Source organism: Phyllobates terribilis, unplaced genomic scaffold (genome assembly GCF_046119375.1).
Source record: "Phyllobates terribilis strain yellow unplaced genomic scaffold, ASM4611937v1 Scaffold_7__3_contigs__length_470593459, whole genome shotgun sequence".
Taxonomy (NCBI): Eukaryota; Metazoa; Chordata; class Amphibia; order Anura; family Dendrobatidae; genus Phyllobates; species Phyllobates terribilis.
The window spans coordinates 253037625-253061723 of record NW_027362767.1 but is presented as its reverse complement, the minus strand read 5'-3'; the positions used below and the strand labels follow the sequence as shown (position 1 = coordinate 253061723).

Sequence of the window (24099 nt, the reverse complement as noted above, 5' to 3'; positions counted from 1 at the left end):
GATATTATCATAATAAAATGTACCTCTGGCTTTAGAAAACTTCTGACATGTCAGAAGTTTTGATTTGTAAGGGTCTGAGGCACGGCCGCCATCAGAGCATTACTGCCCTTACTACTGTACAGAGCCCGGTGAACAGCAGTACAGAGCCTGGTACGGAGCCCCCCTCTCGTGCTTCTGCTCACCGGGCCCTGGGGTATCGCGTGCTGGCGTGCCGCCGCCGGTGGCCTACATCTCAGCGCAGGGAGTTTCAGCCTCAGAGCTCTGACGGCCACAGAGCTCCTGTGTATAATGGCACTTATGGTAATATTAGTATTGTGTTTTTTTATTAATGATCAGTATTGTAGTATTCAGTCACTATGTGGTGACAATATGTGATCTGGTCATGGTGTGGCCTTATTTGTCCCTTGTACGTGGTATTATTAGGTCATTATGAGGTGGTAATATGTACTCCAGTCATGATGTGGCAGTATTTGTTCCTTGTGCGTAGTATTATTCGGTCACTATGTGGTGGTAATGTGGTCTAGTCATGGTATGGCAGTATTTGTTCCTTGTTTGTGGTATTATTCGGTCACTGTGTGGTGGTAATATGTGGTCATGTTATGGTGTGACGGTATTTGTCCCTTGTATGCGATGATATTGGTCATTTTAAAAAATGTATGTGACACATTTCCTTAAAGAAAAATAAATAAAAATATACCTAAAAAAGAGTATTGGGTATTATAAGAAATGTTTAAAAGGTTAGAGTAGAGTAGGGCCTGGCCAGAAGAGTCTGCCTTGTCATGGTGACAGCTTAAAAAATCTTGTGGCCTAAACAAAAGCTGATGGCTATGTGTGTGATCAGGTGTTCAATGGGAACTGTTAATGTGTGATTAGTGAGGACATGGTGCTGAAGGGGAGTTTTTTGGGCGGTGGGACTGTGGAAGTTTCGAGGGGTGGAGCCTGGGCTGAGTGACAAGGGGGCCCGAAAATTTTGTCTGTATGGGGCCCTGAAATTCCTGGTGGCAGCCCTGGTCTGAGGGCACAACCTGCACCTCTGAAGACTCAACTTGATGAATGACTTGGAGAGTCTGCAAGATGGTCCACAGTGCCAGAATCCAATATAGTAATCCGTTAATGTAATGATTCTTCTCTAAGCTGACTTTATATCTTGAGAGATTCTTGCAACCTACGTGTTTAGCCATGTTACCATTACTTCCACTGACCAGATGATTTTTTCATCATCTGTTAGGGTTTCAATACATTTATCCTTAACTCTTCAGGTGCCTCACAGGAATTAATGCAACGTGGAAGGAAAAAATTAACATTTTACTTTTTTCACAGAAAAATTACTTTAGCCCCAAATTTTTTATTTTCATAAGGGTAACGGGAGAAAATGGATCCCAACATTTGTTGTGCAATTTCTCCTGAGTACGCTGATACCCCATATGTGGGGGAAAACTACTGTTGGAACGCATGGCAGGGCTCGGAAGTGAGGAGCACCCTTTGACTTTTTGAACACAAAAATGGTTGTAATCGAGAGCGGACGCCATGACGTGCTTGGTGAGTGAGGCCCTGATGTGCTTAAACAGTGGAAACCCCCCACAACGGACCCCATTTTGGAAACTAGATCCCTCAAGGAATGTATCCAGATATGTGGTGAGCACCTTGAACCCCCCCAGGTGCTTCACAGACGTTTATAACGTAGAGCCGCAATGAAAATAAAAAAAATCACATTTTTCCCACACAAATGTTCTTTTAACCCAATTTTTTTTTATTTTCACAAGGGTACCAGGAGAAATTCCACCAAACAGTTTGTTGTGCAGTTTCTCCTGAGTACGCCGATACCCCATATGTGGGGAAAAACTACTGTTTGGGCGCACGGCAGGGCTCAGAAGAGAAGGAGCGCCAATTGACTTTTTGAAAATAAAGTTGTCAAGAGTCGTTAGTGGACCCCATGTCGCATTTGGAGGGCCTCTGATCCACTGCCTAAACAGTGGAAACCCCCCACAACTGATGCCATTTTGGAAACTAAACCCCTCAAGGAATTTATCTAGACGTGTGGTGAGCACTTTGAACCCCCAGGTGCTTCACTAATTTTTCCTGCAAAAATGTTGGTTTTGTCCCATATGTTTCATTTTCACAAGGGTAACAGGAGCAAAATGGACCATATCCACTGATGGAGCTGTATAGCGGCTTGTTTTTTGCAGGACAAGTTGACTTTTTCAGTGATACCATTTTTACTTACATTTGTCTTTTTATTTTGTGATTTTTTTTTAAATTCATATTCTTTATTACATTTTTTCATTTTTCCAACAAAACAAAATTAAAATTACATACATCAACCTTAGAGGTATACATTTAACATAAGGACATGGACATGATCATAAAAAACAGTGCAACATTTAACATAACATCACCTTACAAAACAGCATACATTTACTTAAGACATCATGTGTTAATAGAAATGGCCCCAGGGGGATAGAGTCCATGATTTCCATCTATCCATCATTTTGTTCTCTATTTCACTGCGAAGATGCTAACATATATTCATAATGATAGTAGGTATTCACTTTCCCTATCAAATCTTCCATCGTGGGAATAAAGGGAGATTTCCATTTCAGTGCTATGCATTGTCTGGTAGAATTTAATATATGGATTACTATCATCTAAATTTACCGTATGTGGGATTAAATCTATTCCAATGTTCAACACTACTAGAGCTGGATTTGGTATTAATTGGATCCCTATTAATCTAGAGATCAACCCAAATATCAAGGAACAAAAGGATCGTATCTTAGGGCAAAACTACCATACATGACACAGTGTTGACAACTTGTAGACATTCATTCCAACGTTTATCTGAATAATTTGGACTACAATGTGCCAATTTAGACGGATAAAGATACCATGTCATATGGATCTTCTTCAGGTCTTCAAGACTATTAATACATCTTGATGTTTTTTGTACCCAAGTTATCGAATAATGCCAATTCTTGATTGGTACTGATATATCTAAATCCATTTCCCACTTAAGCATATACGGCAATTTCCCCTCCTCTTGTGCACTATTCAAGATTTTATAAATTAAAGACATTCCTTTAGTCGTGGAGTTAGCATTATTTAAAAACTTCTGGAGTGGGCCTTCATGATTTCCTGTATTTAAAGAACATGACTAAGAAATTTCAAATTTGTAAATATTGATAGAAACAACTTTTACCCAAACAATATTTTTTTCTGATGGTATCATATGGCATAAGAACTGATCTATCAAATATATTTGCTAATGTATTCATTCCGCTCCTCTGCCATAATGCTAGATTTAAATAAGGAATATGAAATTCTATAGACCTAATAGAAATATTTTCCAGAGAAATCGACAAATTCCTTTTGGCCCAGTTATTCCAAACATATATCGTTGCCACCATAGTTGGTAAACAAGGAGAAAAAGCTGATGGCTTTAGATATTCAATTTCAAGTGTTCTCCTTGTAGAACCAAAATTAGCATAAAAGGATTCAATTTGCATCCATCTATGAGAACCTTCTTCCAAACCACCAATCCTTCGTTGAAACAATAATAGCAGCTTTATAATAGGCCAAGACATCCGGAACTCCCATACCCCCCAATTTAAAGAGATAGGAAATAATCTTTTTTAAACTTCTGTTTTTTTTTCCCACCCATATAAATTTCCCAAATAAATCTACTGATCAACTCATGAGGATTTTTTAAGAGAATACATCTAAATAAATATAATAATTTGGGAGGTAAGGTCATTTTAAAAGCATTTATCCTAGGTATCCATGATAGGGCTTTCTTCGAGTATCTTTCCAGCTCGATTTTAAGTTGACTATATATAGTATCAAAATTCTCCTGTACGTACCAATAAATGTGTAGATGTAAGGATTATGCCTAAATATGAAATTCCCTTTTCAGCCCACTTGACTAGTAGTCTCTAGTCTGCTTTTAGTTTGATAGGGAATATGAATTGGAAAAATTGAAAACTTAGACCCATTAAGTTTATAATACAAAACATCGGTAAAGTTCACCAAATTTCTGTTGATGGCCTGGAGGGATTTTTTTCACATTTGTACACGTTAAGATGACATTGTCCGCATAAAGTGCTATTACATGATCTAGATCTCTCACTTTTATACCTGAAATATCTGGATTAGCACGAATGGACTCTGCCAATGGTTCCATGGCTAATACAAAAATAATTGGGGATAGTGGGCACCCCTGGTGGGTTCCATTAGTATTATTAAACTTAGAAGACATAAATCCCGAAGCTGAAACTGCTGCCCTAGGATTAGAGTACAAAGATCTAATTGCAGATCTAATAAAACCTATCAGACCGAATTTTGTGAAAACTTCCTCCACGTATTCCCAGTGCACTCTGTCAAATGCCTTCTCGGCATCCAAGGACAAGAATGCACCGGGATTACCGGACAGCTCTGCTATCTTAATTAGATTTATCATCGGTCTCGTTCCATCCTTCGCTTGCCGTCCTGTCACAAATGCAACCTGGTCTGGGGCTACTAAGTACGGTATGACCCTACTTAACCTAGAAGCTATGGATTACGCATCACTGCATAAGTAGATGCGCATTCCATGCGTTCTAATGTGCGGATGGTACCCAGGTCTAGAGGAGAGGAGACTCTCCTCCGGACCTGGGTACCATTGAAAACTGTAAAAAATAGAATAAAATAAAAAATAAATATATACATACCTTCTGGCGCCCCGCGCTGCGCTCCTCCTTGCTTGGCAGCAGTTCGTGATGGAATGAAGGACCTGCGCTGACGTCAGAGTCATGTGACGGGTCACGCGACGCTGACGTCGGCAGGTCATTCAGTCTACCGCTGCCGGCAGCCGGGACGGAGGGAATCAAGACTGCGGGGGCCATCGGAAGGTAAGTATACATTTATTTTTTTTATTTTTTGACATTCTCTCGGGTCACAGTATATAAATCCATGCCGTTTGCATGGATTTATATAGTGTGACCAAGTTGACAAGCACTTTCCAAGTGATGCTAAAATCGCTTGGAAAGCGCTTGTCAACTCGCATGCGGAAATGCAAGTGAAGAATGCTTCACATCCGCATGTCCCTGGCAGGAAAACGCATGTACAATCCGCATTCGTTTTTTTCTGCCAGGGGAGATGCAGAAACGCTCAGGAAAAAATCCTGAGCATTTCTGCATCGTGGGCACATAGCCATAGAAAGTATTGAATACGGTAAATACACATGGTTCAGTGAACACATGTGGATTTACCTGCGTTCAATAGAATGCAACGTTTTGGATGCAGCAAAAATTTGCGCACAAAGCGCTACTACGTTTGAATTATGGGCACAAAGCCTAAAATTAAAAAAGAAAATGGCATGGGCTCCCGCGTCATTTTTATAACCAGCAGAGGGTGAAAGAAAGTCCACCTGTGTGCAATCTTAGTGTCACATGTCTGTCAGTATATACACACCTTTTCTGAAAGGCCACAGAGTCACTACTAACCAAACAACACCATGAAGACCAACGAGATCTCCAAACAAGTCAAGGACAAAGTTGTTGAGAAGAACAAAGTACAAGTCAGGGTTAGGTTATAAAATAAAAAATACCCCACTCTCTGATGATTTCCCAGAGCACCATCAAATCCATTATCATCAAATGGAAAGAGCATGTTACCACAACATACCTGCCAAGAGAGGGCTGCCCACCAAAACTTTCAGCAAGGAGGGCATTAATCAGAGAGGCAGCACAAAGACCAAAGGTAACTAAAGGAGCTGCAGAGTTCCCAAGCAGAGGCTGCAGTATTTGTCCATTCGACCACAACAAGCCATACACTTCATAGAGGTGGCTTTTATAGAAGAGTGGGCAGAAGAAAGCCTTTACTTACACACAAAAATTGTAAGGCTCGTTTTGAGTTTGTCCCACATGTATGGAGGGAGGTTCTGTGGACTGATGACACCAAAATTTAACTTTTTGGCCACGAAGGTAAACTCTATGCTATGCTTATTTCACATTAAAAAGAAAACCAAATGTTCACAGTTGTAGGCATGTTCTTTACATGAACTAATGCAAACCTTCAAAAAAAACAATGAAATTCCAGGTTGTGAGGTAGCAAAACATGAAAAATGCCAAGGTGATCAATACTTTTGTAAGCCACTGTAGCAGGAGCGCATTTAGAAGGTTATTTCAGCACAGGAACATTTTTTTTAACACATCCAATTGTGGAACTTATATTTATTTCATTCTTGCATCTCTTTAGGTGAGTGGTGCTGATAACATCAAGTTACATGTACCTTCAGGGGGAACGGTGCACTTGTCCTACCTGCCAATGGTGCACATGTCCTGACTGGTATCTGCAGAGATGATGCTATCTGTGCTGATCACATCCTAATGGTCCTATTGTGGAAGTGGGAAGCGCCGAAATGGCCCATACACCTTGGCAATTATCTTTCTCGACTCACAAGTACACAGCTTTGTGGAAGCTAATGAATACTCTGGTCAGATTTATGAAGCCTAATCCTCCCTTACCTTTACTTCATCTCTCAGGGAATAATTAAGAGGCCCCTATACACATGATTAGATAGTCAGTCTATACTGCTGAAAACAGTGGGGTGGGTTTGATCATCTGTTCTCTAAGGTGTGTGGGGCCCCTTTTACCATCTCCCTAACTATGTACTCTTTCAACCTAGTGTTTACCAGACTCATATTCACTCAACACCTGCTCAGATTCTCTTTTGTGGACTTTCATTTTGGTTGTGGCCAACTCTTATTGAATATTAGATAGTGGTTAATGAATTCTGTGATTCCTGTAATAAAAAATGAACTCAAGTATCCATTCAGTATATCACTTGAGTATTGTTTTTTATTTAAAAAAACAAAACCCTCCTTTTTATTAGCGGGTTGAATGAAGATGTTTACCATAAGGATCTGAACTCTTTGGAGTTGATGGAAAATTTACTTTTTATCAGTCTTTATTATTTTTTTTTCTTTCCAGTCAATTTGATGTAAAAAAAAAAAAAACAACAACAATTGTCCAGGAAAAAATATTCAGAAAATTAAGATGTGAGTTTGTATAATTTAATTTTGGATTGTCATCCTGGAGGTTTTCTACCGTTATGAGTAAAAGATGTACCATATATAGTTGTACAACCTCTAGTCTTACTGTATTGTATTTTAGCTATTTATTTGGATGATCTACATTTTGTAAAGGGATTTTTTTCATCCCTTTTTAAGTAGACGTTCCATTCCTGATCACTAGATGGCACATTTGTTAAAGCTAAATCTGATATTTATATCCTGTCTATCACTTGTTGTGTAATATCATTTTGAGTAACCAAGAATTGTAAGACCCTCTGGTAAAGCCATGAGCTGAGCTGGTTTACGCAGTTCATTTGCAATTTTCTTTTGGATTGTGGAGAGTAAAGGTTGGTATGAATTTGTAAAATGATATACAGCGTACTCTGCCACTCCCAATTGCTGTTGATTAACGTTGGCAGTGTTTCAGTTGGCCTACCTCTTGTGCTTTCCTCACTTATACTATAGGCATAAAATGTTTTTGTTGCTATTTTATTTTTGTTATCCACCTTAGATAGAAAAATATTCTGCAATCCTGTAAATGTTTGCCGTGATCATTCCCAAAAGAAATCCACAGGGAAATTTCCATGCGGAAAAAAAATCTGCATGTGGAGGAGGTGTGTTTATATCTGCATGGATAGTTTGCTGCATTTCTTTGCTCTATGGAACTACACTTTTGTTTTTTACATTTGAGGCATTTATGAGACAATATTGATTTGTGACAACACTGCAATGGTCATCTCTCCACTTAAAGGAGATCTGTCACCACATTTGAGCTGTCTAACCTATTAATATGGGCATATACAGGTTATTGACTGATGAAAAAAGTCATATGTGTGTTCTGACGCGCCCCCTGGGACATATTCCGTTTTGAGGGGAATACCCGGCACCGGATCAGATGGGGGGGGGGGTTGTAGTCTCCAAGCGGCTGTGACCCGGTCCCGTGCCCAGGGCGTCAAGCTCAGGGTTATGTGGCAGTCTTTACTGATGTTATTAAAGTTCGTTGTGTCGACTACGCCACCCGTTGTGATGCGGTCACTGTGGCCGCCGCTGCAGCAGGGTCCGCTGAGGCTGATGGTGAATGCGCAGCTTGGTGGGATAACCCCCAACGGGAGGGGTATAGCCTCAGAGGGGACAGGCGCAGAGGATGGGGGTTGTGGTGGTGCGGTGCAGCCGGTAATGATGACAGACTCGGGTAGTGCAGTTAAGGGTCTTTACTTACTGCAGATGTTCCTGGTCACTCTAGCTCCAAGTGACCTCCCGAGCCGTGCTGCGTCCACCAGGTCCTGGATCCGGCCAACCCCCAAACAAGTCCGGAGCGTGGCCCTGAGCTCTCCCTCTGTCCTTCCTTCAGCCGTCCCCACCAGTGATTCACCTAAATCCAGCTCCCTCGGGCCTTCTGTTGGGCAACCTTTGGCCTCAGGTTCCCTGACCCTCCATGTGGTGTGCCTTCAGGGTGAATGTAGTGGGTGACCGTGACAGACTCTGCCCACGGTCTCCGGTCTCTGGCTGGGGAATGTCTTTACCCCCACCAGCTTGGGTTCCGGTACCCTTCTGCTGACTCCTCACCCGGCGTTCTTATTTGGGTTCTTGGGTCCCTTCTTTGTCCCCCTCTGGGTCTCCTTCTTTACTCCACTCTCTCTCCAGGGCTGTTGTTTCTTTCTGCAGGCTTGTCCTCTGCATCTGACTTACTCTCTGCGTCTGACCCTGATCTTTGATGGTGCCCACCTTATATACACCCTCTATGTGTGAGCTCAGGTGACCAGCACCCAATGAGCTCCTACCACTACCCAGACTGCTCCCCCTATCTGCCCCTACACTACATGGGATGTTCCTCCCCCCTCCCACTCCAGCCAGGAACAGGCTCGGTCGCACCTGCACATTTCTAAGTGGGAGTGCCGTCGGCCTGCTCCTCTGGAATGGGATGTATGTAGTGCATGCAGTCTATCTGAGCTCAGTTCCACACTCCTTCCTTACCCGGGAGTGGAATATCACACCTCTGGGTTAAGGTGCAATACCCCTGTAGCAGCCGAATCCTCAGGGTGCTACATTCCCCCCTGGTAAATCACAGCACGTCCTCGGGCTGCAAGACATAAAACACCAAAACATACAAATTTTTATAAACCTATAAAACATATAAAATATTATATATATATAAACTTTTTCATATAAACATCATCATAACATTCTCGTCGTCTCTTTCTTTCTTCCTCCTCTGGTCACCGTGCAACTCGTGACCAGGTAAAGTGCGACAGTCTTTTGAAAAGTAGTTTCTCATAAAACCAGTAGGGGGCGCCTTAGGAAGCGCAACTATGTACAGGGAAGTTTTGGCCGTTCTCAGTCCCCGGCCAGGTAAGGGAAAGGGATGGCTGCTCACAGTCCTCAGCCTGGTTTGGGTAAGGGACACACGGGTTAAACTGTTCACTGGTCCCAACGGGGACTAAACGTTAAAGCAGCCACGGTTTCTTGTGTACCCCGACGGGTAACTATATACAGTTTTTCTTTACTACTGTTCTTAATCGTAGTACCTCCTAGCCTTGAACCCGTCCGGGTCTTCTGGCTCTTCCTCCCTACACCGCAACTCCTCCTCTGTCAGGCGATGCACGTGGAGGGCGTAAGGTCCCTTGGCACACTTGTGCCGGGTGAACGTTACCTCGTCACCGACGTAGAGGTCACGGCCTTTGTGACCCTCTGGCAGGTGAGACTCGACATCCCGTCGGGTAACGAAGACGTCACCCATGGTGTTCTGGTCCTTTATGAAGCCCCACCCATGCTGCGCATTAAACTTTATTACCGTCCCGATGGTACGGGGATGATCTGCTGCACGGGGGTCCCTTCTGGTCCGACTCTTTTGCTCCGCGCTGCGGGTCTGGGCCCATTGCTCTCTGGCCCGCCTCTCCTCCCGCTCTCTCTTGAACTCTGCCAGCTGTTGACGGCAACACTCGGTACGCTCTGCTGCAGCTGCCCGAGTCTCTCCGGTGAACCCCATCAAATCTTCTCCCGTGGGGTCCCACACGAACTGGGCTTCCTCGAGTGGAGGCGAGACCCGAGTCACGGGCTTCGGAGCCGGGATCAGGGGCTCACACAAGGGCCCTAGTCTTTGCTGCCGCTCTAGCTCAGGGTACCCTTCGGGCCAGATGAAGGGCCGCCCGTCCGGCCATGTGAGCTGGCCGAAGAGGTCCTCCCCCAGGTGCGGCACCCTTGGTATTACGGGCGCGGGCGCGGTGGTGATGGCGCCCGGGTTGCCCAGGCCTTGCGGCCAGGCCTGGGGCACCTGGAAGGTGAAGGGCACCGTTAGGACGGCGGCGCCCTGGGTTACCTGGCCTTGCGACCAGGCCGGAGGCTCCGCGGAGGTAGATGGCTCTGCTTTGGATGCGGCGCCCGGAAACGCTAGGCCCTGTGACCAGGCCGGAGGCTCTTCTTCCTGCGCCACGCTCCGGGTCACGACGCGTGACGTCACTGGGGTCGCGACGGCGGCTTCCGGTCGGGGCCTAGTCGGTGGCGGTGTTATGGCGGTCTCGGGTACGGCAGGGGGACTTTCGGGCTCTGCGACGGGGAGCTGGGGCAGGTGGGTGGTCTTCCGGTATGGGGTATAGGCATCCCCCTTACCTGCTGCCATACGTCTCGCTCCCTCTTCTGCGCCGTCTCCGGCCTTGGGTCCTCCCGCGTCATCCGCAGAGGTAGTCGATGTCTTCTTCCAAGGGAGCGGGCTCCGTGGACGGGTTCCAGCTTGCTGGGCCATCTCCCGGCCCCACTCCGCCAGGATCTCCCTCTGCACTCGGGCCATCCTTCCCGCGAGGCCCTCCAGGGCACTCCGCGCGCACTCCCGATCTCGGGGAAGCTGCGCCAGGATCTCCGCTAAGCCTAGCGGGGTTGTTGACTCTAGCAGGCTCCTGACCATCGGGTCGGTGCTGCTCTGCTCTTCTTCCGGCAGGCTCCTGGCCAGCGGGCCGGTGCTGCTCTGCTCTCCTCCTTCTTCCTTCTGCAGGCTCCTGGCCAGCGGGCCGGTGCTGCTCTGCTGCCGCTCCATTCCCGGGTCTACTCTTTCTCTCCTCGACTCCGGGTGCTCTTGCTCTGGACACCTTGCCTCCGGGTGCGCTCGTTCTAGACTGCTCCAAGCGACACCCATCTTTGCTCTTTTCTTTCGTCTCCTCCCACTTCGAGGGCGGTCCCGGGGCAACTCGGTGACTGTCAGCTCCAGGGGTAGTTCTTTCACGCTGACAGACACCTCCAGCATCACAGTCTCTGTTGTTGGGGGCGGTTTCCACTTTTGGCGCCATTTTCTGTCCCGGCCCACGATGGGAGGTGGCCTCTCGCCCTCCTTTGGCACGCCCATAATGGCGTCCGCTGCTCTTCCAAGGCGGGAAATCTGCGGTTTTGGCGGGAATCGCTTCCCAGTGGCGGGAAACTCTGCAGATGGCGGGAACAAGCTGGAAATGGCGGACAATCGGCGGGAAACGACTGGTGATGGAGTCCGATGGCGTGGACCCTCCGGAACCGGCAGGAGTCTTCTTTCTGAGGTAAACTTGCACTTTTCTTCAGGCACGCAGTACCCGGGTGTTGCGGGCACGTAATCCTGCCGACTACGCCAAAGTTGACGCGCCCCCTGGGACATATTCCGTTTTGAGGGGAATACCCGGCACCGGATCAGATGGGGGGGGGGGTTGTAGTCTCCAAGCGGCTGTGACCCGGTCCCGTGCCCAGGGCGTCAAGCTCAGGGTTATGTGGCAGTCTTTACTGATGTTATTAAAGTTCGTTGTGTCGACTACGCCACCCGTTGTGATGCGGTCACTGTGGCCGCCGCTGCAGCAGGGTCCGCTGAGGCTGATGGTGAATGCGCAGCTTGGTGGGATAACCCCCAACGGGAGGGGTATAGCCTCAGAGGGGACAGGCGCAGAGGATGGGGGTTGTGGTGGTGCGGTGCAGCCGGTAATGATGACAGACTCGGGTAGTGCAGTTAAGGGTCTTTACTTACTGCAGATGTTCCTGGTCACTCTAGCTCCAAGTGACCTCCCGAGCCGTGCTGCGTCCACCAGGTCCTGGATCCGGCCAACCCCCAAACAAGTCCGGAGCGTGGCCCTGAGCTCTCCCTCTGTCCTTCCTTCAGCCGTCCCCACCAGTGATTCACCTAAATCCAGCTCCCTCGGGCCTTCTGTTGGGCAACCTTTGGCCTCAGGTTCCCTGACCCTCCATGTGGTGTGCCTTCAGGGTGAATGTAGTGGGTGACCGTGACAGACTCTGCCCACGGTCTCCGGTCTCTGGCTGGGGAATGTCTTTACCCCCACCAGCTTGGGTTCCGGTACCCTTCTGCTGACTCCTCACCCGGCGTTCTTATTTGGGTTCTTGGGTCCCTTCTTTGTCCCCCTCTGGGTCTCCTTCTTTACTCCACTCTCTCTCCAGGGCTGTTGTTTCTTTCTGCAGGCTTGTCCTCTGCATCTGACTTACTCTCTGCGTCTGACCCTGATCTTTGATGGTGCCCACCTTATATACACCCTCTATGTGTGAGCTCAGGTGACCAGCACCCAATGAGCTCCTACCACTACCCAGACTGCTCCCCCTATCTGCCCCTACACTACATGGGATGTTCCTCCCCCCTCCCACTCCAGCCAGGAACAGGCTCGGTCGCACCTGCACATTTCTAAGTGGGAGTGCCGTCGGCCTGCTCCTCTGGAATGGGATGTATGTAGTGCATGCAGTCTATCTGAGCTCAGTTCCACACTCCTTCCTTACCCGGGAGTGGAATATCACACCTCTGGGTTGAGGTGCAATACCCCTGTAGCAGCCGAATCCTCAGGGTGCTACAGTTCCTCATATCATATGCCTTGTTGTTGAGAAATCCGCTTTTATCCGATTATGTAAATGAGTTGTTCCAGGCTATGGGGAGGACGATGCCCGGAAGATAACTCTGGCTCCGCACTTCATTATCCTTTGTATCACCTTCCACAGCATCACTCAGGTGCTTGTCCAGAAATCTTGCGCCTGCATATTCCATCGCCCGTCGTTCCTCCTCAGTGTTCTGTCCTCCAATGGTCATAGGCTTCATGTTTATACTGCACAGGTGCCTGCGAGTCACTGGTACTTCTACTCCCAGTGTTCTCCGGCGCTCAGAAACCTTATATTACGTGTACCAGTGACTTGCTGGCACCTGTGCAGTAGGAATGTGAAGCCTATGCCAAAAGGAGGGCGGAACATTGAGGAGGAACGACGGGAGATGGTGATTGTGATTGTCCTGAAGAGGGAGTGACTCTGAAATTTGTTGACAGTAAACCAACAATCCATTCTCCATCTTAGCTTGTCATTTATCCAGCAGCGTAGGATGCTTCCATCGCCTATGGTAGATTTCAAGGTACACCCAGAGGGGTATTTAACATTTTATAAATGGCAGAAATCAAAGCTTTGGTAGATACCCCGCTTTTACGCAACCTTTGAAGCTTAGTTGGCCAGTAAACCCTCAAGGAGCCAAAGTGAGAATTTGCAAAGGATTTCATCTGCATGTATTGAAAAAATTCACGGTTAGATATAGAGACTTTCCAGGTCTATTAAGGTAGGGTCTCATGTGTAACTCCTCTAGGGGAGGCGCTGAACACCACTTCTGACAAAATTGCAAGAGTACGACCACACATAATGGTCGCCAGGAGGTTTTATCTCAAATCTGTTAGTTATTCAGTTTGCTTGAAAAAGGCTATTATACATTAATCGGAAAACTCCACCGTCTTGCAGTAAAACCACATGTCACCGTGTGTCATGACCGTGTCTTGACCATCCAGCAGCTGCTCCGTGTTCTTGCATTACAGCTACCATAAAGTGCGCACACACTGCTGGTATGAGCTGTATGTCTCCAATATGGCTGGCTCCAGAGAAGTGTTTAAGAATTAAAAAATATTGACTACAAAGTTTTTAAAAATAAACAATACACAAAAACACACATCATTTATTTTTTTCAGACTGATGTCTAATTAACTAAAATCAAATACATCAGAAATTCCCTTTATCATATCACCACTGTTTCTTTACCATTTCACACGTGTAGCATTGCTCCTTAATAAATTGCATGCACAAGATACACAGATTCTTGATTCTCTCCTCCGTTATTAAAGCGTCATTTCTGACTGTAGCTGATAAGGTGTTTTCCCACTCGTCATGAACTTGACACCAGACGACCATAATGAGTCGTCTATGTAGAAACTTGGATTGGGACGTTGTGTTTTGTGGAGCACAGGGCAGGAATGTTTTTGTGTCCCATTGGGCAATCATTATCATCTGTTTGGTAGAACTGAGTAATGAGTTGCACAAGATTGTTTGCTTGAGTTTTATTTTGATACAAGACAGACATCTTGGCGGACTGACCCACATGTAATCACGGTGTGGATATATGACAAGATGATTCATTGTGTGACTCTCCCCCCTGCACTGTGCTTTTTTAATTATCTCTTATTTGCATGCAGGCGAATTTTTGTATTTCAGTGTTTTACTAGTTTCCATTATGTCATCCGAATTTTTACACTGGAGGTTTGTTGTGTTGCATTGTTATAGTAGCTATTGTGCGTTACAGAGGATATAGCCATTTGATATTGTGGCAGGTTTATCAGGTACACATATATTTAAGGGGGAAGTCCCCCTTTGGCCATTATTTTACAGTTTATATATATCTACGGTATATATAATCTACATAAAAAAGTTGAGTACCTTTTCTAAATACAATATCTTGTCTTGTAGTAATTGCATCTTGTGGTGAAGTTCACTGCTGCTTTTATAGTTGGGGTTTTAATTGGAAACTGTCACAAATTGTGAAATGCAGAGGGACAGTAAACATTTCCTACAACATGTAAATCTTCTTAAAAGGCAACTAGTTTTGGGCTATTGGAAGATTTCAACTCGGAAGCTGCAGAATTGTGAATTCAGCTCGGGACTATTTTATGGGCTATAACTCGGGATCAGTACTAGATTGGTAATTCTGTGTATATACAATTACTTAAAAGATTTGGACACCTTTGGGGAAGTCTGTTTTTCTTAAATGCATTTATTTTTAGCTTAAAATAATTTTTGTAATTTAGTTTGATTAAAAATTTTGCTCTGCCTCTTGCTGGCTGCAAAATGAGTTAACTCCTTAAGGACCGAACCACTTTGTAGGTTAATGACCAGGCCAATTTTTTCAATTTTGACCATTGTCACTTTATGAGGTAATTACTCTGGAACGCTTCAACGGATCCCCCTGATTCTAAGATTGTTGTTTCGTGACATATTGTACTTCACGATAGTGGCAACATTTCTTCGACATGACTTGCGTTTATTTGTGAAAAAAAATGGAAATTTGGCAAAAATTTTGAAAATTTAGCTATTTTCAAACTTTGAATTTTCATGCCCTTAAATCAGAGAGATATATCACGCAAAATAGTTAATAAATAACATTTCCCACATGTCTACTTTACATCAGCACAATTTTGGAATCACATTTTTTTTTGTTAGGAAGTTATAAGGGTTAAAAGTTGACCAGCAATTTCTCATTTTTCCAACAAAATTTACAAAACCATTTTTTTAGGGACCACATCACATTTGAAGTGACTTTAAGGGGTCTATATGACAGAAAATACCCAAAAGTTACACCATTCTAAAAACTGCACCCCACAAGATGCTCAAAACCACATTAAAGAAGTTTATTAACCCTTCACGTACTTCACAGAAACTGATGGAATGTGAATGGAAAAAAATTTATATTTTATTTTTTCCTTCAAAAATTTTACTTTTGTCCAAAATTTTGCATTTTGACAAAAATAACATGAGAAAATGGACCATACAATTTGTTGTGCAATTTCTCCTGAATGCGCTGATACCCCATATGTGGTGGAAAACTAGTGTTTGTGGGCACGGCAGGGCTCGGAAGGAAATGAGCACCATTCGACTTTTGCAAAGCAAAATTAACTGGAATCGGTAGCGGACACCATGTTGTGTTTGAAGATCCCCCTGATGTGCTTAAACAGTGGAAACCTCCCACAAGTGACCCCATTTTGGAAACTAGACACCTCAAGGAATTTATCTAGATATGTGGTGAGCACCTTGAACCCCCAGGTGCTTCACAGAAGTTCATAACGTTGAGCCTAGAAAATACAAAATCATATTTTTGCCACAAAACGTCTGTTTTATGCCCAAATTTTCCATTTTCAGAAGAGTAAAAAGAGAAAATGCACCATACCATTTGTTGTGCAGTTTCTCTTGAATACGCTGATACCCCATATATGGTGGAAAACTAGTGCTTGGGGGCACGGCAGGGCACGAAAGGAAAGGAGCCTCATTCGACTTTTGCAATGCAAAATTGTCTGGAATCGGTAGCAGATGCCATGTCGTGTTTGGAGAGCTCCTGATGTGCCTAAACAGTGGAAACTCCCCACAAGTGATGCTATTTTGAAAACTACACTCATCGAAGATTTTATCCAGGGGTATAATGAGGATTTTGAACCCACAGGTGCTACACACAATGTGATAACATTAGATCGTCATATAGAAATATTTCAATTTTTTCACAAAAAAGTTGTGTTAGCCCCAATTTTTTCACTTTTGCAAGAGGTAACATGAAGAAAATGGACCACTCAGTTTGTTACCCACTTTCTTCTGTGCGTGGCAATACTCCACATGTGGTCAAAGAACACGGTTTGGACAAATGCCAGGGCTCGGAGCGGAAGAAGCACTATTTGAATTTTAGAACACAAATGTGGCTGAAATAGAGTTCTTGACGTGCCAAAACAGTAGAAACTCCACAATTGACCCCATTTTCTAAACTGCACCCCTTAATTCATTTATGGGTGTAATGAGTATTTTGAACCCATGTTTTGTTAAAGATTTACTTCGAAATTAGTGTAAAAAAACAAAAGTTTTTTTTTTTCTCACAAAAGCGTAATTTTTAGGACAAATTTGCAATACATAGTAGTGAGAGGTGAGGAAATGGACCCCAAAATTCATAGAGCTATTCCTCTTGTGCTCAAACATTTTGACTGAACTATCGGACCCGAAAGGCATGGTGCACCCTGTCTTTTTAGGTCATAAATTCATATATATGGGGTACAATGTCCCCAGCATCACATTTGCCAGTAAATACAACTTTACCGTGCTCACAGAGCATACCACAGTTATTTCATTAGTGCTGGAAAAAATTGCATTGAAATGAAAGGAAACATGTTTCAAAACGGAGGAGTGTAACAATGTTGCAAAGCTGAGCACCTTCACAGGATAAAAGAACATCCAGTACTACTGCCACTCTCTTAAAAAAGGGACTAGTTGTACAACATCTCTATAGCATAATCAATCCCTATATGAGGGACGGACGTGCCATGTGACGTTGGCACACTATAGCAGGTCCCTGCCTGGCAAGGTAGGAACCACCATGTGTGCAGAACAACCCATCCTTTAACAGAATACATAAAGAGGCAGTATGCCACAGTCCACGTGGACAGTTTTAGCAGGTATAACGGGTTTTATAATGCCCGAATAAATGAATAAGAAAACCCATTCTTTATAGACCAGGAACAGCTCGTGTACTAGGTATCCTCGATGAAAAACCGTCACGTCAATAACACCAAACAGTGGAAAGGTCCAGAATGACTGCTTTAGATGGCACGACATAGTCAAACTGGCGAGAAAAAAAAAGGTATGTTATTTCAGTAAATTCCCCTTACAGTATTCATCTATGGGAATAGTGAGCATTAACTTTTTAATTTTTTTTTTTTTGCACTCCAGTTTATTAATGGGCGATGAGGAAATAAAAAGTGAATAGAGAGAAAATGTCAGAAGATGACAAAGGTAAAAACAAAAAAATAAATCCACTTATTCTAGAGATGTATGGCAGCGACGGAAACATTCCCTAATGCAGAGGCCAGGCTTATCAGGACATGTGTCACACTGGTGGCTGGTTAACCTTTTAACGCCATATTTATAACACACCCTGCATCTCTTTTGGGGGTCGGCCTTTTTTGGCTGTCTGCACTTGTGAGGGAAAATGCTGCCCGGGGACAATCCTGCTGGCCGCGCTAGATGATTCTCTCCCCACCCTCCCTTGGTCTGCAAATATTAAATGTTTTAGGATTTTTTCCTGAAACTCAAGATATGTTCCTTGGTTTACAGTTTTCCGGTATAGTACAAAGGAATTATATAGGGCCACTTGGATAAGGTGTACCGCAATTTTTTTATACCATATGCGAGACTTGCGAACCGCGCTGTTGGGCTGCAGCATCTGGTCCACAAGGTCCATGCCACCCATAAACTTACTGTAATCCTGTATGCAGATTGACTTCCGGACAGTAGAACTTGCCCCTCGTACAGCATAAGGACATCTTTTTTTGTCATGAAATTTGAGAAGAAGCATGTCCTCATTACAGAGCGCCTTAATTTCACCTGCCTTTAATTTTTTGGTGACAAGAGTCTTGGGCAGAGCTCTTTGCTACCGGCGTATGTTTCCACAGGCCACGTTTTTTTTGGCAGACAGGCACCTGAACAGAGGTACACATGTATAGTAGTGATCTACGTACAAGTTATTACCTTTATCTAAGAGGGGATGGACCAGGTCCCAAACAATTTTCCCAGCTATGTTTAGGGAGGGTGGGCATTCGGGAGGAACAATCAGGGTGTCTTTTCCCTCATACACCTGGAATTTGTGTGTATAGCCAGTGTATCTTTCACACAACTTATATATTTTTAATCCGAATCGGGTCCTTTTATTCAGCTAGTACTGCTTGAAATGCAGCGTGCCCTTGAAAAGGACCAGTGACTCGTCCACGCAGATATTTTTTCGGGGGTATACGTCTGGGAAAATTTATTAAAATAATTTATTAGGGGCCTGACTTTGTAAAGTCTGTCATGGCTGGGGTCATTGGGAGGGGGGGGGGGGGGGGGGGGGCAATTTGCGTTTTCTGCGAAATGTAGAAATCGCAGAATACTTAGAAATCGTTCCCGGGGCATTACCTCTCTGTACATAGGGGTGTCGTACAGGACATCAGTTGACCTGATCTTGTTTTTTTTTTTATCAGACCCATATTAAGAAGAAGGCCAAAAAATATTAAAATATCCACCACATCAACACGGCTCCAGTTATTACTTTTGGAGTAGTAGGATGTGGGGTGGCTGGTAATGAACTGAGCAGCATAAGAATTGGTCTGCTCAATCATTACATTTATTAATTCTTCAGAGAAGAAAATTTTAAAAAAATCGACCTCCCTAAATCCAGCAGTGTCCACATAGACGCCCGTGGCAGAAATGAATTCTTGATTGGCAAAGTCACCACTGGCGCCCTGTGGTCTTCACAGATGAAAGCAGGTTCACACTGAGCACATGTGACAGAGTCTGGAGAAGCCGTGGAGAGCGATCTGCTGCCTGCAACATCCTTCAGCATGACAGGTTTGGCAGTGGGTCAGTAATGGTGTGGGGTGGCATTTCTTTGGAGGGCCGCACAGCCCTCCATGTGTTCACCAGAGGTAGCCTGACTGCCATTAAGTACCGAGATGAGATCCTCAGACCCCTTGTGAGACCATATGCTGGTGCGGTTGGCCCTGGGTTCCTCCTAATGCAGGACAATGCCAGACCTCATGTGGCTGGAGTGTGTCAGCAGTTCCTGCAAGATGAAGGCATTGAAGCTATGGACTGGCCCGCCCGTTCCCCAGACCTGAATCCGATTGAGCACATCTGGGACATCATGTCTCGCTCCATCCACCAACGTCACGTTGCACCACAGACTGTCCAGGAGTTGGCGGATGCTTTAGTCCAGGTCTGGGAGAAGATCCCACAGGAGACCATCCGCAACCTCATCAGGAGCATGCCCAGGCGTTGTAGGGAGGTCATACAGTAACATGGAGGCCACGCATAATACTGAGCCTCATTTTCACTTGTTTTAAGGACATTACATCAAAGTTGGATCAGCCTGTAGTGTGTTTTTGCACTTTAATTTTGGGGGTGACTCCAAATCCAGGCCTCCATTGGTTAATAAATTTGATTTCCATTGATGATTTTTGTGTGCTATTTCTAAACTAATTGCCTCCCTAACTAACGCCCTACACCTAACTAAAGCTATCTAATGCCAGATTGATGGACAGACGGACGAAAAAAAACCCCACATATATATATAAGGATTGTAGGATGGACTGGGAGATTGGGGTCACACTGGGAGTGGGATAAAAAAAATAGATTCTAGATTTCACTTTTCTCACAGCAGCACAGCTCCGATCTCTAACAATGTCACAGACAAAGTGACAAGATGGAGCTGTGCTGCTGTTTCCCGCATTTGATACATTGCTGTGATTGGATAGTTACAGTTACTATCCAATCACAGCCAACAGAGATGCAGGGATGCGGTCATTGGTCCCTGCATCTCTTTACTGCCCTCCAAATGATGTGATCTGAGTGTTCATGGCATCTGGAGGGTTAATCAGCCAGGGCCAGCACCATCCCAAGCTCTCACAGCAGGAGATCGGCCACTGCTCTGATAGCACAGGAGACTCTGATATTTCAGCATCTCCAGCGCGACCATGCTGTGATCGGTCAGTCAGATTGACTGACCAATCGCAGCGATCTGTGTGCGGGGACCGACAACATGAGTCCCTGCACCGCTTCCCGTGCCGCTCAGCTACCTGTAATAGCTGTCGGCACGAAACTGTCATTGCATGTTTACACGCAGTGACAGTTTAAATGCATGACTGGGATAACCCGTCATGGTGTGCGAACTAGCATCCTGCCATGTCCTTTTACGTTATGGGGTTATCTGAGAACCTGTCAATCATCTCCTTCTGATTAGGGAATTCATAACTTTTATCTTCCCTTGTCTGAACACCTCTCAACTCTTCTCAGGAGTGCGGAAGAACAAAGAAAAGAGTAATAAAATCTCTTGTCAGAACAAGCTCACTGATGGATTTTCAGTTAACTCGTGCTGCCAATTACTTGCTGCAGAACAACAACCCCCCAAATTGCAATTCTATCATTATACCTAATGATTCTGCTTGGAAACTGCTGCTTAGGCTGAGTTCACACGATGCGTTTTTAATACGTTTCTGCGGCGTTTTTGCAGTTGTGTAAACGCCGCGGAAACGCATTAAAAATGCATGGTAGAAGGGCAGCAATGTTCCCCAATTGAAATCCGCATGTGCTGTGCCCATGATGCGGATTTTTCCGCAGCGTAAACGCTGCTCTCAAAAATCCGCAGCATGTCAATTAATTTTGCGTAAACGCGGCATTTTCGCCGCCATTGACTTGCATTAGAACGCGACAATTCCGCAAGACTGCATCTGTACTTGCATTATTGGCGCGTTCTAATGTGCGGATGGTACCCGGGTGTGGAGAAGAGGAGAGTCTCCTCCACACCCAGGTACCATTAAAAAAGCTGTAAAACAAGAATAAAATAAAAAATAAATGTATATTTACCTTCTGTCGGCCCGCGCACCGCTCCTGCTTGGTTCCCGGCACTTTGCAGTGAAAGACCTGCGCTGACGTCAGAGTCATGTGATGGGTCACGTGACGCTGACGTCGGCAGGTCTTTCAATTCAAAGTTGCCGGCGAGGGAGAACGGATTGAGCTGGACAGCGCGGGCCATCAGAAGGTAAAGTATACATTTATTTTTTATTTTTACCACTCTCTCGGGTCACACTATATAAATCCATGCCGTTTGCATGGATTTATATAGTGTGACCTAGTTGTTAAGCACTTTCCAGGTGATGCTAAAATCGCCTGGAAAGCGCTTGTCAATCCACATGCGGAAACGCATGTGGAAACACATGTGAATCCGCATGTATTCCGCAGGAAAACCGCATGCACAATCTGCATGCGTTTTTTCTGCCAGGGAGATGCAGAAATGATGCAGAAATTTTCTGCTTCATTTCTGCATCGTGTGCACATACCCTTAGACACGATCTGCACTTTTGCAAACTTTTTTTTTCTCTTATTCAAAGCAGCTAAAATAAAAGAGCAACTTTGCAAACAGTCTTGAATAAGAAAAAAATGTTCTCTGGTAGATAAGCGCTCTCATAGAGAACGCAGGTGCACTCATCCGAGTGTTCCGGTGTATGGCGGAGTCGAGGGAGAGAGCTATCTAATATGTATGGGGCCTTTACAGACTGATGTTCTACATGGGAGGGAAATTGGCCAGGTTATTGCCTTCAGTGGGGGTCTAAATTTAGAGCTGGCGTACAGGAGAGTTCTCTCTTTGTCACAGAGTTTTCATTAACTAATCATTGTTTTTTTTTCTTCTCTGCAGGTCAGCTCGGATTATCACAAGCCATCAACAGCTGAGGCTGAGCTGATCTACCAGCACCCCGTGGGGGAGTATGTATAAGAGAAATGGCCTTATGGCCAGTGTGACGGTCACCTCCCCAACTCCTGAGGTACGGACTCATATTTATCTAGGCTTGTTGTTCCACCATGTGAAAACATTCATACAAGCTTGCTTTGGCGTTTGAAGTAGCAAAATACTGCCGAAGCACAAAACTAAAATGATTTATGAGCTGTATTTATGTTTTTAAGTGCAGTGAGTAGTATTACTTTATTATTAATATGCTGTATTTATGGCTGTTTACACACATCTCATTTGAGCATTTATTTCCCATGAAACGTGGAATATTTCCCCCGGCCGCCTCTCGATGTTTCACAGCTTTTTGTTATTAAGGGAAATATAACGTCAGTGGTCGATCTCACTTACTCAATCCAATATTACTTTACATGTGATGGTAACCTGTTTTTTTCCTCATGATGTCTAAACTGGTTTATCTAATTGCTTCTTGATGTCATGAAAATATTATACAGTGAAAAAGCATTTAGAGGTGTTTATGACCACCATTCATTTCAGTGTAGACTGGCCATGCATTTGTCAGCCACCTCCTCTTAAAAGATACCCAAGCTTATAAATAATTTTGATAAGTTGTAGTTCATGTTTAGCACTGTTCATTGTTGGGGGTCTGAGTTCTGAGACCTCCACCAATCACTAAAAGCAATAAGTATATTCGTGGCCAAACGTTTAGAGACTGACACAAATTTTGGTTTTCTCTGTTCTTTCATCGTTATTAGATCTTTTAATCAGGTGTTTCTATGGTCACTGAAGTACAATCAGAAGCTTTTCATAAGTTTTTAAACTTTTATTAACAAATACATGAAGTTTATGCAAAGACTCAATATTTACAATCTTGACCCTTATTTCTCCAGACTTCTGCCCTTTGCCCTGGCAGATGGATATCAGCTTCCGGGCCAAATTCTTACTGATGACTGCCTATTTTTACCTAATCAGTGCTTGGAGTTTATCACAATTTCTGTGATTTTTTTTTTGTCTACCCTCTTTTTGAGGATTGACCACATGTTCTCAATGAGTTTAAGATAAGGGGTCTTTCCTGGCCATTGACCCAAAATTTCAATGTTTTGTTCATTGAGCCACTTAGCTATCACTTTGATTTCATGACATGGTAGAAAAAGCATTGCTTATCACCAAATTGCTCTTGGATATTTGAGAGAAGTTGCTCTTGGAGGATGTTTAGATCCCATTCTTTATTCATGGCAGTGTTCTTATGCAAAATTGTGATTGAGCCCCCTCCATGGATGAAAAGCCCCCACACATGAAAGGTGTCAGGATACTTTACTGTTTTCATGGCTCAGGACTCATAGTAGCACTCAACTTTTCTTCTTTGGACAATTGTTCTTCCAGATGTCCAAAACAGTGTGAAGGAGGTTTCAGCAGAGAAAATAACTTTACCCCAGTCCTCTGCAGTCCAATCCCTGTACTTCCCGTAATTTTCTCTGTTGAAGCCACTTTCAGACTGTTTGAGACATCTGGAAGAATAATTGTCCAAAGAAGAAAAGATGACTACTGCCATAAGTTCTGTGTATTGCCCACAGTAAAGCATCCTCAAACCAGAGTCTTAGCATAAACAACTGACTTAAAGATCTAGAAACACTAAAGCAGCAAACTTTGTGAAACCACAAATTAGTGTGAGTCTCAAAACTTTTGGCCACTATTGTACATGTATGAATGCACACAGAGCAGTGTGCGGGCCCCTAGACGTTCTATTGTACCTGTACCCCACTCTGCTTAGCGCATCTG

At 44.4% G+C, this 24099-nt stretch overlaps 1 protein-coding gene across 15 annotated transcripts in view; it reads left to right on the top strand.

Moving 5' to 3' along the window:
• The window catches only part of RALGPS1 (Ral GEF with PH domain and SH3 binding motif 1), a 540676-nt gene that overhangs the window by 79480 nt on the left and 437097 nt on the right, over nucleotides 1–24099 (top strand). For all 15 annotated transcript variants that reach the window (XM_073640264.1, XM_073640270.1, XM_073640276.1 and 12 more), the window contains one exon: nucleotides 22270–22396. In XM_073640264.1, coding sequence (XP_073496365.1) covers nucleotides 22340–22396 — 57 coding nt within the window. In that variant the 5' untranslated portion in view covers nucleotides 22270–22339. The remainder of the gene's footprint in view (nucleotides 1–22269; nucleotides 22397–24099) is intronic.